Below are 17,086 nucleotides of genomic sequence, written 5' to 3'. Positions count from 1 at the left end.
TCTATCTATCTATCTATTAATAAAATGTTTTTGTTTTCCAGGCTGCTTTGTTGGCGCTCCAAGAGGAGAACATGGAGGCTTCTGCCATCAAACACACATACTTTCTCCGGTCCCTCAGCAAAATGAGCCCCTCTCTCACTGCCCAGCAGATCCACACATATCAAACATCTCCCAGATGACGAAACACATATGACCATGTCCTCTACATTGATACATTGTATTATTACACAAGAATTGGTTTTAAATAAAAACTGTAAAACTTGACCTTTTGTGTCTGGTATTTTTCCTTGTTTTATTGTCACTGACAAGCACTAAAAATTAGTTAATGTTTGAGATCCACATTTCAAGCCATCCACCAGCCATTCACTTTCAGTTTTCAAATGCAGCCACAAGATGGCGCTGCACACTTAGAAAATGTATTGATCATCAGTACTGTGAGTCAGTTAAAAAAATTGGTATCTACTGGTGCATTTCGGTGCAGGAAGTGCTGTCTGTCTACGTGCCTTTCATCTCGTACTATCTCTCATCCAGCCTACATCAGCCGGGTTCACATGATGCTGCGCTAAGTGCAGTTAAGAACTTCACAGCAACAACAGGTGAGATCTGCCACACACAGCTGCGTTTATTACTTGGTGACTTTAATTCACCAAATGGACTCTCAGCCTTATTGTTAAGTGGAAATATGATCATTTTCTCTTCAGGTACTTCAGAGTTTTTAAAAATGTCTGGATTTTTCCAAATGTTGAGAAAGAAAAAGGAGGTGAGCTGTTTACATTTTTACTATGTTCAAAGTGATTTTTGTATTGTACATATTGAATTTGTAGTATATTATATGCATTTAAATATGATGATGCATATTTATAAACTTATTTTTTATATGTGTGTTCCAGCTGATCCCTCTGATAGGGTTCATGGCTTTTGCAGCAGCAGGAGCCACTTCTGCTGCTGTCTACTTTCTATTTACTAAAACTGATGTTATGTGAGTGTTATTGTACTTCTTATTTTGACAAAATCATTATATTACTCTGTATTTATTTTCTAATAAAAAGTGCTCTTTTTCATACTAGGCATGTAAGAGATGCTTGGTAATGATGTACCATTTTCACTCACTATTTTTAGTTTGAATAAGACCAAAAACCCAGAACCATGGGAAAGAGTGGACCCATCAAAACCCCAAAAGGTAACATTCCTACTAAGCCTTTTTTTAACCCTTATTGGCAATTGAAAACAAGCAGAATCTCTAGCCTACAGCAGCAATCTGCTGAGTCACTGGGAAGGAAATGTTATCAAACTAGTGCCAGTCTGCTTCTGTGACATCAGATAGTAAAGCTGTTCATGTTGGTAGACGCCACGGTGCAGTTACTCATGTTACCTGTCACTTTAAATTGGTGTAACACTTGCAAATGGGTCAGAAGTCTCATTTTTATTTCTGGCATTTTCCTGCAGCTCATCACTATCAATCAGCAGTGGAAACCAGTGGAGGAGCTGCAGCTGGTGAAGAGCATCACCAAATAAAAAGGGCAGGCATCTCCTTGAAAGATCCCCCAGTCTGACTACCTGCCTGCCCCCCATCAGTCTAACAGAATCCTTTCTGCACAAACTAGGATGCTTTAATACTCAGTGTGCGGAAATGCTTCTGCTCCACTGGTGGGGTTTCACCCTGCTGTGTAGTGGCCCAGGTCAAGGACATCCATCCACAACAATAGAAAACTATGGTAAAAGATACTCATGCTGCCATGACGTTGTAGGTGAAAGAAGACTATCTTACTCTGAGTTTCTGTGATTACTGCTAGAGAGATTTATTTTGAACAGGTTGTGTTGCATTTCATTTGACCCCTGTCAAGTTGGTCGTCACAGCAACGCAGATGCTCTTACAGTAGAAGTGAATGTACGATAGTGTCTAAATGTAAAACACACAACATGTAAGTAATGTACTGTACAGTGTCAATAAAGTATTATTGTGATCATGTTTAACAGTCTTCATCAGTGTTTCCTTTGTTCTCATAAGTAGAAAGTAGAAAGATGTTTATGCAGGAATATTCATATTAATGTCTTTAGACTGATATTCATAGTCTGCTCTGTGTTATTAAGCTAAAAGTTACATCTCTCTTTTTACTCTAAATACATCACAAAACATAATAAAAGGATAAAACTAACAATGAATTGATCCCACTAACAAGTAATGAATATGTGGCCTGATGAGCCATTGACCTCGAATAACCTTCAGAGCAAACGTTTTTACTGAACATAGTAGGAAGAGCACAGGTGTTACTAATTCACTAAACCTGATCCAGTATTTTGTGTTTGAGTAGCATTTGCTAAAAACTACAGTGCCGAGCTGTTACAGGAAATTACTGAGAAGTGAAATTAAAACTCCTGTTTTTAAAGGAGTGGTTTGACATTTTGGGAAACATGCTTAACCACTTTCTTGGTAAAAGTTTTTTTTTTGGGGGGGGGGGTTGTCAGAATTAAACAAACAATATATAACGTTAACTTGTTAACTTTAGACGGAGGCAGGTTGTTTCCCCCCAACTCTTTTTTATGCTAAGCTAAGATTACCGACTGCTGGCTCTAGCTTCGTACCTATTTAGTGTGCAGACACGGCAGGCGTATTGATCTTCTCATTTGACTCTCAGCAAGAGAGCCAATAAATAAATTTTCTAATATATTTAACAGTCCTTTTAAAGATTTATGTCTTTAGTAGCAACAATTGGGCTTCTGGCTGCGTGCCACGTGCCAGCTGGGGAAGTCAGATTGTCTTGAGAAACTGTGCTTTGTTGATTTTAGTATTTTCCTGGGATTTGTTGACAATAAGAAAGATTAATGTCAGCCTGATCTTTCATGTTGTGTTTATATCCACAAAATACATCATTAAATAGAATTTGTTCACCACAGACAGCTTCATTTACTAGAAAGAGCATAGGTGTAATTGATAACAATAACAATAGCTCATTTCCATTTAGGTGTCTAAGTAAAACATGCCAGCAAGACAACATGCACAATGGCAGTTCCCTGAAAAAGGCACGCCTAAATGGAATGCAGCCATTATTGATTTTATTATATCCACCTGTGCCTTTCCTCAAAATGTCTGCGGTGCAAGAGGTCTAATGCTTAAATGAGTAGATTTTAAGATTAAGATTAAATCTTAATTTCTATTAAGAGGTTCCACATGATCTCTATCAGCAGTTAGTTTACCAAGTTGTGATTTTTAATGTGTATTTGTGTACATTTCTAAGCATTAGTCATTTGAGCAACATCTCCAAATCCATGGCTTTTAGGTTGATTGACTGATTGATAATATTTATTCGATTATTAAAAATACAGAATAGCTCTCCACATTTTACTTAAAAGATGCAGTCATGGTTTGTTTGAATGTCACTTACAGAGAAGAAAATGGTGAGATGTTGCCAGCTAGGACAGCTGTAAAGTAATTACTGCCATCAAGCAATAGGCAAATGCACTCATCTGCTTAGTTTATGGCTGCGTGGGCATTCAGTGCTCCCATTGTGTTTCGTAATCAGAGACAATCCTTTTAACGTCCATCTCGTATCTCAGAAGAGAGCAAAAACATGAGAAAAAAAACCCTCCCTCCTACAGCGTCTGGCCATTGCACTGCCTGGCAGGCACAACCTACTGGACTTTTGGCTGCAATGTTATTCTGATAGGATTTTTCTTAAATTATTAAACACTAAACAAGGGGTGTGAAGGGAGAGAGAAAGAGGGAGAGGCATGGCTATGTTTTCCTGGTGTATCTGATTCGCCCTATTTATCAAGAAGCCCTTTTACTATTTGGTTTCTCTTACATGGTGGGTTGTACATGCAAATGTCAGCATTGGTGTTTATGTTTATTTCCTTCCTCTTTACTGTTATCGTTTATCTTTTTTTATTATAATTATTTTAAGTGCTAGAAGCTTCCCTGTCACATTTCATAGCTTATAGGACGTAGTATCTCTTTACAGATGGAGGGCCTTTTCAGTGCTCTTGTATCACATAGTCAAATAATGTGATAATGTGTGTGGCCGATATGTGCATACTACAGTCAGACCTTAACTTCACCTATCAAGCTAAGAGCAAGTGAAAGGTTATTTAGGGAAACAATGACAGAAGAGGAAGGATGTAGTGCGTGTGATGTCGGAATTTGTGTACGTGACTGGGTCACAGACCATGTGACCATGTGACCAGAAAGTGGAGCAGGTATAACTCTCACAATGCACAAGAAGAGAGAGATGGAATTTCCCATGTGTTATCAGTGATACACTCCAGTGCTGTAACTATGAAAATATTTTCTGAAAGTTAACTGTCTTGAACTGTAACAACAAATGCCTATTTTTTCTGTAGTGTAACTGGTTTGGGCACTAGAGACTGAGACTTATTACTCCTGTTTATGGTTCTTTAGAATAAGGCAGGGCAATCAGGTGGATGCTGTAAACTATTGGCTGCGCTGTAATACAAACAGAGGAGTTGCCTTTGGTTCAGTGGCTTTGTTAACCCAGCTGTTGCCTGGAAACTGTGACACTCCCAGTTTACTCATCTTGTCAATAATAAACCACTGATATGTCTATATTTGAATATTAAACTTGTCCTGTGTGAAGAACTTCATGGTTACGTAGTGAATATATATATACAGTATGCTACATAATTATATTTAGGCTTTTGTATTTTTTCCTATTTAACTCTAGATAATTATTCAGCATTATCAGCTTTGACAAGGCAAATTCACCCATTTTCAGCCATGTATTTATATACTTGTTTGTTTATAACGTGTAGAGCATTCATCGTGTAAAGAACAAGGTGTGTTTTATGCTACTTTCCAGCCCGTGTGTAATGCAAACTATATATATGCATGTTATCTTATCAAATGACCATGTCACAAAAGAATCACTTAACTATTGTAGATGAACGCCACCTAGTGTTGAAAAGTGACAACAACATATCAAGCACACAAAACTATGAAGTCCTCTCAAACACTTCAAATTCATTCCTCATTAAATTAGGCATATATGGACTAAGATGGGTCCAACATCTGCAATCAGTGACTAATTCAGTGGAAAATAAGGATCCAGATATGAGTGGGAAGCTTTCTCTTGGATGGTAAAAATAAGTGACTGACACAAAAGATTAAATACTTTATTATAAACAAAAACAGTGATCCAGTTCCTGATTTCTCTTGATTAATATCAGAGACATGGAAAGGTTTAACAAAAACCCCAACCCCCTCCACAGCCTCTCAACATTTGACAGAGAAAACACTATAAACACCATTATTGGCAAATTTCAACTGACGGCTCCCTCCCTGAAAAACACTGCAACTTTGAAACACTGAAGATCTCTCAAACCCGTCTGCATTATTATACGGTCAGTTAAAGATATGAAAAAAGCATAGTAAGTATAGAGTGTAAGGCTAAAACCATACTGAAGTCAGTCCAACCACTGTAGTATTTACCTTTTATTCAAAGTCAGTCACACTTTGATTGTCAGTTACCTGCTTGTCACAATTAATAAGAGACATGCTAGAATAAAATGTCAGAGTTAAAAGTGTATTTTAAGTGCTGGTCAGTACAACCGATACGGACTGTTTTAAGAATATCACGAATAAGGTCATTGTCTTTTTTTCTAAAAATGTGCCTTACAACAGACTTTGGCTGAAGGATATTATTGATTAAGTGCATTTGATGAAATCTAATGTCTACTAAAGGGATGATGAAGGTTTTGTGCCTCACTTATGCCAGTGGTGAGGAGTACAGCTTATATGCACTGTGACCACAGTTATTATCAAGTGAAATGAGGTACCTTTTCAGTTGCTGACATCCATAGTAAAATAATAAAATCTTAGTATACAGTCCTCACACCTAGTAACAAAAACTAAAATTTACATCTGATGACAAAACATCATTTTTGATAAATCAAACTGTAAAATAGAAAAGAAAGTTACCTGTTGGAATAGGCTTTATTGGTGAATTAAGAGCAAATTTTTTTTTCCTCAGCATTCAAACTCCACTACCAAAGCTTTGCAGGCGTAAGAGCATAAGGTCCCCGGAGGCTGCAGTGAACCTCTAATTAGAAATGTGTTGTTCCACTGACTCTCCTTTGGCACCAGTTTTTTTTTTCCAGTTATAACCGTATCCTGTTGCTCCTGCTGACACTGAGCTGCGACAGTGATGCAACATCAAGGCCGTCTGTGTCCTCCAGCTCCATGAAATGCACTGTGGAAGTCAATGTAAGCATGTGTCTCTCTTTAGGCGCTGGGCTGCTGGCAGTGTGCACAACTGCGTACCGGCCTCACCCTGTGTGTCTGGATCTGCACTGTGCATCTGGTGAGACCGTAGGTGTGAAGGAGCAGGTGGCGAGCCTTCGCCTGGACGTCCTCCCAGTTGTTAGCACTAGAGGGTGCTGCAAACAAAATAAATGCATTTGAATATAAATGAAACAATATAAGAAATATAAATGTCACTTTTTCCCAGCATATATTTTGTGTAATTCATCAAATTTATTCTCAATTATCAAAAACACGGTATGGATTTTTGTGTTTAAACCCTTTAAACATAAACTGAGTGCTATGATGTTGGATGCTACATTTTTCTAGAATTAGATTTTAATACTACAGTATTCTTGTAAATTCACATCCCTACACACTGGGTTGGTTTACTGGAACACTTGATGAACTGAGTCGTCGTTAGTGTCATTAGTAACATATGCTTTACTGCTATGTATTCAAAATGTCTGCTGGGAAAAATGTCTATTCTCTTCTACATACTAATTCTATACAGTATAAACTACTTAATATACTGTTTTTTCTAGTTAGTCTACCAAAATATCAACATTCACAACCATTTTATACTAACAGGAAATCACATTAGAGACGTTCCGATTCAGATATAGCCGATATATGTGCGTTAAAAAAAATAGGTATGTATATACTATATATATATACTGTATGTTATTATTATTTAATAAGCGTATACAACTAAGCCTGTATGATTGCTATCACTGTTGTAATGTTGCTCAAGTTAAACCATTTGTCTGACTCAGAATAGGGCAGGTCATGACTTTGCTATCCTTGGCAGAAAAAAAAGGCGAATGGGACACTGCTGGGAAGTAGCAGGGTCCCGTTTCGGGGCCAATAAATTACGTGGCATCGGATCAGTGCACAGACACATGTACTCGCCGATACTCGATACTGCATTTTAGATAGTGTCAAGGGAATCAGAACAACTCTAAGTGACACGATACGAGCACTGGTACATGTCAATCAAACTGCGACTTTGGTAATTCTCTTACAATTAAACTTCGCAAGACTTCAAAATGTTTTTTTGTTGGGGTGTTCACAAAACTGTTCAACACAATTTGTTTTAACACTCTCCCACAATCTCCAAGAAATCATACGTTTCGAGTCTCTTTAGTAAATGTTTTCTACTTTCTTTCCGGTCTAAACACAGAACATACTCCAAACCTGGCTAGATTTCAGTATGTAGTATGGAACTGAGACACAGATGTAGAGATGAGTCGGATAGTTGAGGTCTTTCACCTGTGTCACAATTTCTTACTTGAAATCTACACCACCAATGACTTACAGAAACCACAGTCGCCGATTATATTGACATGTCTACATCTGCAGGTCTACAACTGCTGCTGCTATTACTGTTGATTCCTGTGGTTGATGCAAGTTGCGTATGAACAAACAGCTCCATCTTGTGAATAATGTGGAGCCTGCTAAACATTTTACAGTGTCTTTATATTGAATCTTGTGATACAACAGATTGAATTCAAACTGGCTCAAAATGTGACTTTTTGTCACTAATCTACACAGACAGTGACAATAAATCATTTTAAATGAACAGGGATGGTGTAAGGATATTAGGTGAGAGCCTAGGGAAGAACTGGCACTCAAGTTTCTTCAGAGGTCTGATTAAATAAAAACTGAAGTCTTGAGCCATACTGCAACATGCTACATTTGGCAGAAACAAGTCTCAGCACATCATCAAACGAGCATCATCCCTACCGTGAAGCCTGATGGTGGCAGCGTCATGAAAACAAAGATTAAATCCAAATAGAAGGCAAATGCCAGAGAAGACCTTGCTACAGTGGGATAAAGACCTTAGGCAAACATTGCTGACATTTAACACGCTGCCAAAAAACACACTGGAAATCTACATCAAAGTGGTAAAGCCAAAAGAGCTTAGATAAGCCAGAACACTGACATGTATTCCTCTGAGAATCTAGGGAAACACTTGAAGATAGATGCTTCTGGACACTGAGAAAATCTTTTAAAAAATCCAGACATACCAAGCCAACAGACATATACATAGCCAACAACACTTGGAGCTGTAATCACTGCCAGTGGTACTCCTAACAAATGTTGGCTTGGTGGTTTGAATATTTATGTAAATGACATTTCTGCATTTGATTTTCAGTAAATATGCAAACAACTTTATTATGAAAAAAGGAATCCGTTAGTCGATCAACAGAAAATATTTTGATTAATTGTTTCAGTCATTTTAAAGTATAAATGCAAAATGTTCACTAGTTCCAACTTCTATTTTTGAGGATTTTCTACTTTGCTATCTTATATGATAACAAACTGAATATCTTTGTTTGTCTGATGAGATCTTGGGTTTTACTAACTTTCATTCACTATTTCGATTCATTCAGAAAATGTGAGACAACCAAGAAAGTGAATGTAAACATGCGCTACTATTACTATTTTGTCTGAATAATAAATTCCAGAGTTCACACAATAGTTCTGTACTTAGAAATGTGTTTCTTCATCCCTTCAGATCCCTCTCCCTTAATGGGTGTACTGATGTTATGTAGCTACTCACTGAGCTGGATATGCACTAGTGCTGCAGTCTTGTCTGCCGTCAGCGCCCAGACATTCAGCTCATCGACCGATTGGACATCCTCCAGCTTCAGAAGGTCCTCTTTGATTCGTACAGTGTCCAAATGCCTGGGAACACCTGATATAGCAGGATGACAACACCATAAGGCACTTACACCACTCGAAACACTCAAAAGCAATATCTGACAGGACTCAGACTTACCCTCCAGCACAATGACTATTGTGTCTCGTATGATGCGGAATGTGGTAAACAGAACCAGAATGGAGAAGATGTAGGTACAGATGGGGTCTGCCAGCTTAAACTCCGGCTGTGAAGTCAGAGGGTTACATCAGATCAACTACAATCCAAGTGTTTTTTAAGCTTAATTAGTTACTGTAATTAATGCATGCCTTTGTCGAGTGCCTATAAAGCTGCAGGGATGACCTATTTTTGTCGGTCAAAACAGAAGTTAGTATCAGCCTGCTTACGGAATAGTATTTTTCCATTGAATTATTATGGATTATTGCAGAATATAAACTCTGTAGCGAACAAAACTTTATATATTAGATCATCTTCACTTTTATGATTTTTGAAGTCTAAATGTGGCAGGAAGTGAAAAGCTAATAATGAAATAACACCATGATTGTATTGACCTCAATGTCGCCACTACTAAACTTAGAACTACAAGTTGGAAAGTTTGAGTTAGAAAAGTTTAGAATATAAACACAAGAAGGCTGTAAAGGAGGACAAGTGAATAGTACATGTCTATTTTCACCTGTCCTATCAAATGAATGCATAAAAAGCCCAAATATATCTTTAAAAACCTTTTTTTTTCTCCTGCAGCACTGTATCGCATGCTGTAATAATCTAGTATAGAAAGACATTTTCCATTATATCAGTTCAAAGAGAGTAAACAATGGTTCTAGGCGGTAACATTAAAAGTAAACTATTAATTGCTAACATTAATGACAAACAATTCTTTAAAAAGGTAGGGTACCTTGAAGCGGACAACATAGGCAGCTATGAGCACCCCGACACTCTGGAGGAGGTCTCCCAAAGCGTGGATAAAGGCAGCTCTTACAGCCAGGCTGCCGTGCTGCCTCTGCGCCGGACCGGACCCACCTGACTGTGAACTTGAGACAGCTGCAGGGCCGTGAGAGTGACCATGGCCGTGAGAGTGGAGGTGACCACCTTGGTTTAACAAGAAACCCATTCTAAAAAAGACACAAGAAAGCAAAGACAGAGGGATTTATTTTAGGATGTTTTGATATATGTATATATTCATATGATGATTTAACTGACTTAAACTGAGGTCAGTAAGTCTTCATTTATTCACCTACTAAATGTGGTCAAACATTACACACAGAGTCAGCAACTTAAAGCTGTGAAAAGCATTTTAGACAGTACTTTGGACTGAGCGGTTAATTTTTTGCTGATATTGTCCTCACAGGCATGCACTCCCCACTGTCAGGTCTCCACACTTCAGCTCTTATCTTGTAAAAGCCTCCCAGTTTGCTATAAAACATACATTCAGGTGTGAGCGCTTCACTTACATGAGGTTGACAGCCACCCCCACTGCTGCAGTGATGAGCATGACATCTCCATCTATGTCGAACTCTTGGTGTACCGTCCTCTGAACCGCCTCGTAAAGCAGTATGGCCGTAAGAATGTAGATGAGCACCACACTGAGGACTGCCGATACCACCTCTGGACCAGGAAATCACCATCAGTTGTGTAAACAAAACATATTTATGGTATAAAACTGTGGGAAAAACCTGATTTCAACAGGTAGGTCAAGACAGAAAGAATGTGCCTAAATACCTAAGAAGCTTAGCTTAACAGTAGGGGGCAAATACTGCTTATAAATATCTACTGGTGTAGGAAAATATATTAAAATAATGCCAAATATATTAAATTAGATTTGATTAAAGAATCTAATGTAACCATTTAAATGATAGAATCTATTAAAACATAATAATTACTATCCATGCTTGTAAGGCATCAGACTTTAGATATACTAAAAATGGACTAAAATCACTTGTTCAGCCTCAAGCAATGCATCTGAGTTCAATTCTGCTACATGCTGTTTGTGATGAAATATATTTTGTATTTATGGCTCCTACAGGGATCAAGTGTAAATCTCCATTTATATAAATTATATTGTCTTTCATGTGTGTCAAATTCCATTTAATTGGACAATACTGTTAATCACTGTGTTGGCGATAATCCACTGGAATTCCACTTTAATAAACGGAAAGATGTCTTTATTAATTTCAACACAGTCTTCAATAAAAAAATAAAACTAAATGCTATTCTCAAGCTCCAGAGGTGTTGCTTTCTGTAACTTCAAGACTGTTCTCAATCAGTGTCTTTGACAGTAGCCTACTGCTTTAAATGAGCCAAAATCTCAAAGTTTACTGTCTATTATTCTGTTCTATTCATGACCGTGTCTGTTCCAGGTGTTATGTATTTCTTTATCTATTGTAACTGTTCTGCTCTGTATAAATAAGGGTCAATTACATAACACTTGTTTTTCTTCAGGCAATTGGTGTGACAGTCAGCTTGTTACAGGGAAGCTCTGAAGGATCCAACTGTTGTTGATGTTGATGTTTCACAAGGTTGTAAATAAATAAATGTAACTTTTGTCTACATTTGAGTTTAAGTAATTGGTGCTTATCTCCTTGAGTTATAGCAGGCATTTGACTTGGCAACAGTGTAAGGCATAATAAAAAACAGCTACTAACAGCGCAGCATTTTGTACACATCAAGATCTGCACCAAACACCAGTTACACTGTACAGCCGGTACTATACTTTCCACTTCCACTAGTTCAAGAGGGTCTGAGTCATCAGACAGTGTACACGTCCGCTCTGTGAGGACATCCGCGTATTGTTAATCCGTCGTAACTACAAAGACTTTCTGTGTGTGATGTCATTTTATGCATCCATATGGGAGTAAACATTTCCAGGCCTTAAGAGTAACTAACTAATTCCACTGGTGGATTCTAGATGCAATTATGTTGTAGTGAAATGATAAACATCTATATATTAGTGACAGCCAGCAGCCACGGGGTCTAAATTGAACAGTTACTGGCAGATTATAATTTCAATAAACTGCATCTCTAACGATAACTGAATCTAAAGTATCATATCTGGAATCTGATCAAGCTTAAATACTGCTGAACACACAGTTTCTCTACTCAATTCATCTGCAACAAAGTCACGTGTGCTGTTTCCGTTGGCCTCACACAAGACAAAGGGAGGGGAGAGAAAGAGGTAGTGAAAAAAAGGAAATGCCAAGGCTTCTGAAATCAGAGACTTACCGAGGCGATGCAGTCCGAAGGTATATCTCTTTGTGGGTGGCTTGGTGGAGAGCCACAGGGCCAGTAGAGAAAACAAAATGCCCACCACATCTGCTAGCATGTGCACAGCGTCAGTCATAATGGCTAAGCTGTTTGACACATAACCACCTGAAAGTAGAAGACAATGTGAACAATTTGCTGAGATTTATCTAAGCTATTTGTGCATGCACAGATTTTGAGATACAAAAAACAAGTTTGGCAGACATAAATCCACAGCAAAGTACATAGTTAGATGTCTAGATATGATGTCAACTCAAGTTTGTCTGAGTCAGTACCCTGGAGGTTTTCTTTTAGGTAATTCACTTGGTAAATAATAATCAAATAATGAAAACAGTGACATAAAATAGTATAGGATCCAATGTGCCCCTAGGAACTGCCCCACACTGTCAATGAAAACCTAAATAAGAAGCTATGTTGCAGTCACCACTTTTTCATTAGAGAACACCAGGTCATAAAGAGGACAAAGGCCCTCATTGTGGAAAAAAAAACAAGGTTGGAAAGGTTGAAATGTGTCTAGCACATGTCAACCTAATTGTTTTAAACTGACCAGTATATAACATGGTCAAGTTTTTTGTTTTTTTTGGTAAAATAATTTCTAACCAGAGAATATATTATCCAAAAACAATAATGACACTTAATGTCATACTTTATGATGATAAATCACTCATTTAAAAAAAGGTTCAGCTAAAGCAAGTCATCAGGACAGGCTTTTAGAGTTACTATCGGCATTCCTCTGTAGTGTTTAACTAAACAGCCAGACAAACACATCTTAGGAGCCTTACAGGGATTCGGCTTCATCTTCTGACTCTGATAATTTGGTCGTAAAGTTTCCCGTGATGACAATTCACTGTGATAGAGATATTAACTCTGGGATGCTGGCTCCTTTAAGGACTGTAATGTAAACTCGTTGGGCAAACACAGATCACGAATGAACCAAAGGTTGTGGTTCCTGATGTGTGTGTATGTATGTGTGTGGTTCACAAGTAAAGAGAAGACAATAAAAAAAGGTAAAAGGGGCTTGACACTTATTAAAACGATGCAAAGAGAAAACTGTTGACTGACCAGCAGTGATGAAATAAAAACATGTAGCGTGAGGTTCATTCTGCACTTGCTTACCTATAATTTCACCCGTCATGAAAAGGAAATACAACAAAGCTGCAATGACAAGCCTCTTCATCACCCTCCTGTGTTTGATCCTCTCCCTCTTCTTGTTGCAGTTGTCACAAGGGTCCATGTTTAACCCCGGGCTGCCCAGGCTGGACAAGGACTCCAGCAGGGAGTCATCATCATCTGCCACCACCAGCGTGTTCACCGCCACTCCGTTGGACGCCGCTCCGGCAGAGTAATCGGACATCTCTCCGGACACCACGACCTTCAGCTTGTTGAATTTGGGCGTCTCATCCTCCACCAGCTCGTCTGAGAGGTCAAAGGGCGCCGTGTCGCTCAGGTCCCAGTCGCTTCTCTCCCTCCTGAAGGTGGACCGCACCTTGCTCAAGAAGTTCCCACCTGACATCTTTAATGATTATGGAGGGACAGGTATATTCAGCTAACTTCTGCCTGTAGGTTACTGCCTTCTGGGGGTAATCATTCACATTTTTGTAGCGGGGCGGGGTTGGACAATTGCATTTCTACTCTGTTTTAGCACCTGGAGGAGAGCAACAACAAGTAAGAAAGTGAGAACACATAGTACAGCTCAGCAATTTCCACTAGGGTTGCAAGATATGGCGATTATTTTTTTTTTTTTTACAGATATCACGATATGATTCGTGATTATTGTGGGAATTATCATTACATATCATGTTTTCTTTAATCTAGAACAACATTTAACAACATTTGTAGGGCCAGGGCATCTCTGCAGCATCACAATCCTTGTTTTTCTACACATTTTAGCTTTATTGAAAACACTGCAGCTCTTAGTGATCTGCATATCGCGACTTTAATCGATATTTCGATTAATTGTGCAGCGCTGACTTCAACAACTAACTTAAACCTCAACAGAGCAATTCATATCAAGTTGGTGACTTGATATGTTAAAAGCTACACGTCCTGGAGTCGCTTACATTTACACATGAGCTAATAAAACTCGAGTTTAATAGTCTTTAAAAAAAAAAAAAAAAAACCTTTTGGCTAAACAGTAAAGCTAGTAAAAGCTAGCCATCCTGTCATGTCACTTGTCACTTTAGGACAAACGGAGAACCTTTGTAGTGCCATAGTTTGTTTGAAAACACGAAGCAGACTTACCCACACGTGTAGTTTTCCGTTTCACAACCTCAGCTGCTCTCTCAGATTAAAAGCCGTCATGTTAACACAACCATAAACACACATAAACACAACAGAGTCGTAGCGCTACCGACGCACTCGGAAGTAAAACGAGCAAGTTTGGTTTCACCCGCAGTCACATGATGACGCAGGGGGGTCACATGACACGTTTTTGTTTCCCCCCCCTCACAAGACGCAGACGCAACAAAATCCACAATCTTTGCTTTGTTTTCTCTTCTGCTTTAGGTCAACATAACTCATCACACCGACAGTTACTGTGGACATACACAGTCATACAGGTGAGTGAGTTACAGTGTGTGTGTGTGTGTGTGTGTGTGTGTGTAAAGCCCCAATCAGGCTAACTAAAAACACTTCCTCAAACGTTCAGATGCTCGGTGTTGTGATCAGCTAAGTCCAAATGGATAAAACTGTGATTTTGTGTTTACTTGAGGTTATAAACAGCAGTGTGGGTCAAAGGAGTCGTTGTATATGGAGGTAGAGGAGATGGAAGATGAAGGTCCTTCGTCCCACAGTGAACTTCCACACAGTGAAGGTATGTGCTCATGCTTAGCTCTCTATAACTGTCTACACCTGTCTCACCCACTATGACCAGGCTGGCTGACCTTCAGCATAGATTAGTTGGCATTTAGACCCTCTTTACTTATAAATTGATTTCACGAAGTCGCTGCACATCGATAGAAACCTCCCTGAAGCATCAACCAATGACTGCAGCCTCTCAGACCAAAGTGTCCGAGCAGCAATAAAATATAAGATCAGATATAAGGTGGCAAGTTTCCAGGTTGCTGTTGCATACAATTTAACACTGTGCAAGAATGAATGCATCAGTTTAAGTACATGTTTGTGGATAACTTGCATGCCGGGTACAATACCATTATTGCATCCTTATTATACCGACATTGTCCAGTGATCCACATTCTTCACACGTGTTTTATAATCCTCATATCATCAAATGTCATTAAAACTGTGTATATAATGTTTTATGGTTTTGTTGGTTTGTTCTGTACATTTGACATCTGTTGCATGTTTGTCCTCTGTCGCTCTTACTGAGGTTTCTTCCATTTTTTCCCTGTTAAAAGGGTTTTTTGGGGAGTTTTTTTCCAAATTGAGGTTCTAAAGACATGTGGGTGTTTAATGTTCAGGACTGAATGTAAAACCCTCTGAGGCAAATTGTGATTTCTGGTCATATAAATAAAATTTAAAATAAATCAGATGTTGAAAGGACTGTACAATGTCTTCAGTACAGCTCTTATTTATGTCACTACCTACGCTAGATAATCTTACATCACAAGTGTCAGAATACAGGCGAAAGGTAGCCGGTGTGATTTCAGTGATACGTTTTTAGAGGTAAAGCTGTCATCAGACCATTAACTAATAATTGAAGGGACTTTGGTGATCCAATACTAAATGTGTTGTACATTTGTTCTTAAATATTTGATAGAATTCCAGTTGCCGCAACAGGAATCACCGCGTCTGGGGAGCTCAGACCCCGTAGAGAATGTGTTGGTGGATAAGAAAGCAGTGGACAAACTCACAGAAGGATTACTCTCCCACTACCTACCAGATCTACAGAACTCTAAACGAGCCCTCCAAGAGCTCACGTGAGTATCCTATTTGCTTTGTTTTTTAATTAAACCACAACCTTAATGGTCACCCGCATGTTAACACTTGATAGGTTCTGCAATATTTACTGTTTCATCCAGTCTACTTGTAGGGAAAACTGCAAAAGTGGAAAGGGGATTGGGCCAAGTTGATGCCAGTTTAATATAAAGTTGCTTTAAATTCAATTATTCTTCCTCACACGTTTCTACTAACTGGTGTGTGAACAATAAGAAGATAAAAAGGAAACATGCGTTCTTTTCCTGCACAGCAGTCGGTTACGTGATTCACACGCAAACACGTTGACCAGTTGCTTTAATGCTGGTAGTGCTGGTAGAGAGTCTGCCAGTGAAGAAGTCATGTAAAAAAAGTCTTTCACAAACATGTAAAATTCTGTTGGACACTTTTAAACATCCTGTCATTGTCTGAATTAAGTTTTGGTGCTGATTATTCAGTAAAGGTTGTTAAACATTGGTAATGTTTTGGTGAAAAAGTGCACTTGATGACATCGGTTTCTTTGTCTCAACCAGACAAAATCAGCTGGTATTGTTAGACACACTGGACCAAGAAGTCACCAAGTTCAGAGAATGTAATACCTTACTGGACCTCAATTCGCTGGTATGTTTGTGCTGAATTATGATCTAATTTATGTTATGTTGCTGTTTGTTTGTACTCCCTACAACAGCCAGCAGGAATGACCTCTAATCCAGTTTGTTGTCTTTAGTTTACAGAAGCGAAGGTTTATCACAACAAACTGGTGAACATAAGGAAAGAGATGATTATGCTCCACGAAAAGACAACTAAACTAAAGGTATTTCTCATCTCAGTCAGATTTAACATTTTTCTACCATTAATACAGTATTGGTGGATAGATGCAATAATGCATACACAGATTAAATGCTGACTGTTGTTTTCTCTCAGAAAAGAGCTTTGAAGCTGCAGCAACAGAAGCAGAAGGAGGCGCTGGAGAAGGAACAGAAACGAGAGAAGGAGCTCGAGAGAGAAAGGCAGCTTATTGCCAAACCCGCCAAAAG

At 38.6% G+C, this 17,086-nt stretch overlaps 4 protein-coding genes across 5 annotated transcripts in view; 3 read left to right on the top strand and 1 right to left on the bottom strand.

Annotated features, from left to right (window-relative positions):
- spata5l1 (spermatogenesis associated 5-like 1) overlaps positions 1 to 264 on the top strand; it is a 4,394-nt gene extending 4,130 nt beyond the window's left edge. The window contains exon 10 of the mRNA XM_035652596.1: positions 42 to 264. Coding sequence (XP_035508489.1) covers positions 42 to 179 — 138 coding nt within the window. The 3' untranslated portion in view covers positions 180 to 264. The remainder of the gene's footprint in view (positions 1 to 41) is intronic.
- Positions 265 to 463: 199 nt separating this feature from the next.
- On the top strand, positions 464 to 1,974 carry cunh15orf48 (chromosome unknown C15orf48 homolog). Of its 2 annotated transcripts, XM_035652592.1 has the most exons (5): positions 464 to 596; positions 702 to 760; positions 891 to 979; positions 1,120 to 1,180; positions 1,447 to 1,974. In XM_035652592.1, the coding sequence occupies exons 2-5, from the start codon at positions 722 to 724 to the stop codon at positions 1,513 to 1,515; spliced, it is 258 nt and encodes an 85-aa protein (XP_035508485.1). In that variant the 5' UTR covers positions 464 to 596; positions 702 to 721; the 3' UTR covers positions 1,516 to 1,974. The 2 variants fall into 2 exon arrangements, with proteins under 2 accessions (XP_035508485.1, XP_035508484.1); XM_035652591.1 differs by lacking the exon at positions 464 to 596 and having other exon boundaries at positions 605 to 760.
- A 3,139-nt stretch (positions 1,975 to 5,113) lies between these two features.
- On the bottom strand, positions 5,114 to 14,572 carry slc30a4 (solute carrier family 30 member 4). The gene is made up of 8 exons (XM_035682430.1): positions 14,418 to 14,572; positions 13,293 to 13,821; positions 12,138 to 12,284; positions 10,370 to 10,523; positions 9,814 to 10,030; positions 9,039 to 9,144; positions 8,820 to 8,954; positions 5,114 to 6,390 (listed from the first exon to the last, which is right to left on the bottom strand). The coding sequence occupies exons 2-8, from the start codon at positions 13,687 to 13,689 to the stop codon at positions 6,236 to 6,238; spliced, it is 1,311 nt and encodes a 436-aa protein (XP_035538323.1). The 5' UTR covers positions 13,690 to 13,821; positions 14,418 to 14,572; the 3' UTR covers positions 5,114 to 6,235.
- The window catches only part of bloc1s6 (biogenesis of lysosomal organelles complex-1, subunit 6, pallidin), a gene marked incomplete in the record, with an annotated part of 3,880 nt that continues 1,357 nt past the window's right edge, over positions 14,564 to 17,086 (top strand). Inside the window, 6 exon segments of the mRNA XM_035682431.1 lie at positions 14,564 to 14,734; positions 14,898 to 14,988; positions 15,895 to 16,054; positions 16,583 to 16,670; positions 16,777 to 16,863; positions 16,974 to 17,086. Coding sequence (XP_035538324.1) covers positions 14,576 to 14,734; positions 14,898 to 14,988; positions 15,895 to 16,054; positions 16,583 to 16,670; positions 16,777 to 16,863; positions 16,974 to 17,086 — 698 coding nt within the window.

This window comes from Morone saxatilis, unplaced genomic scaffold (genome assembly GCF_004916995.1).
Source record: "Morone saxatilis isolate NCDOM2014 unplaced genomic scaffold, NCSU_SB_2.0 Contig11, whole genome shotgun sequence".
In the NCBI taxonomy this organism is placed as follows: Eukaryota; Metazoa; Chordata; class Actinopteri; family Moronidae; genus Morone; species Morone saxatilis.
The sequence above is the reverse complement of the archived record's forward strand: the minus strand, read 5'-3'. Positions and strand labels throughout refer to the sequence as shown.

Excerpts from the sequence above, each read along its gene's own strand:
- cunh15orf48 (XM_035652591.1), top strand. The coding sequence starts at position 683 with ATGATCATTTTCTCTTCAGGTACTTCAGAGTTTTTAAAAATGTCTGGA. Across the intron at positions 761-890 it reads TGTTGAGAAAGAAAAAGGAG|CTGATCCCTCTGATAGGGTT; the intron begins GTGAGCTGTTTA and ends TGTGTGTTCCAG. Across the intron at positions 1,181-1,446 it reads ACCCATCAAAACCCCAAAAG|CTCATCACTATCAATCAGCA; the intron begins GTAACATTCCTA and ends ATTTTCCTGCAG.
- slc30a4 (XM_035682430.1), bottom strand. The coding sequence starts at position 13,689 with ATGTCAGGTGGGAACTTCTTGAGCAAGGTGCGGTCCACCTTCAGGAGG. Across the intron at positions 12,285-13,292 it reads CATGACGGGTGAAATTATAG|GTGGTTATGTGTCAAACAGC; the intron begins GTAAGCAAGTGC and ends TTCTACTTTCAG. Across the intron at positions 6,391-8,819 it reads ACTAGTGCATATCCAGCTCA|CACCCTCTAGTGCTAACAAC; the intron begins GTGAGTAGCTAC and ends TTTTGTTTGCAG.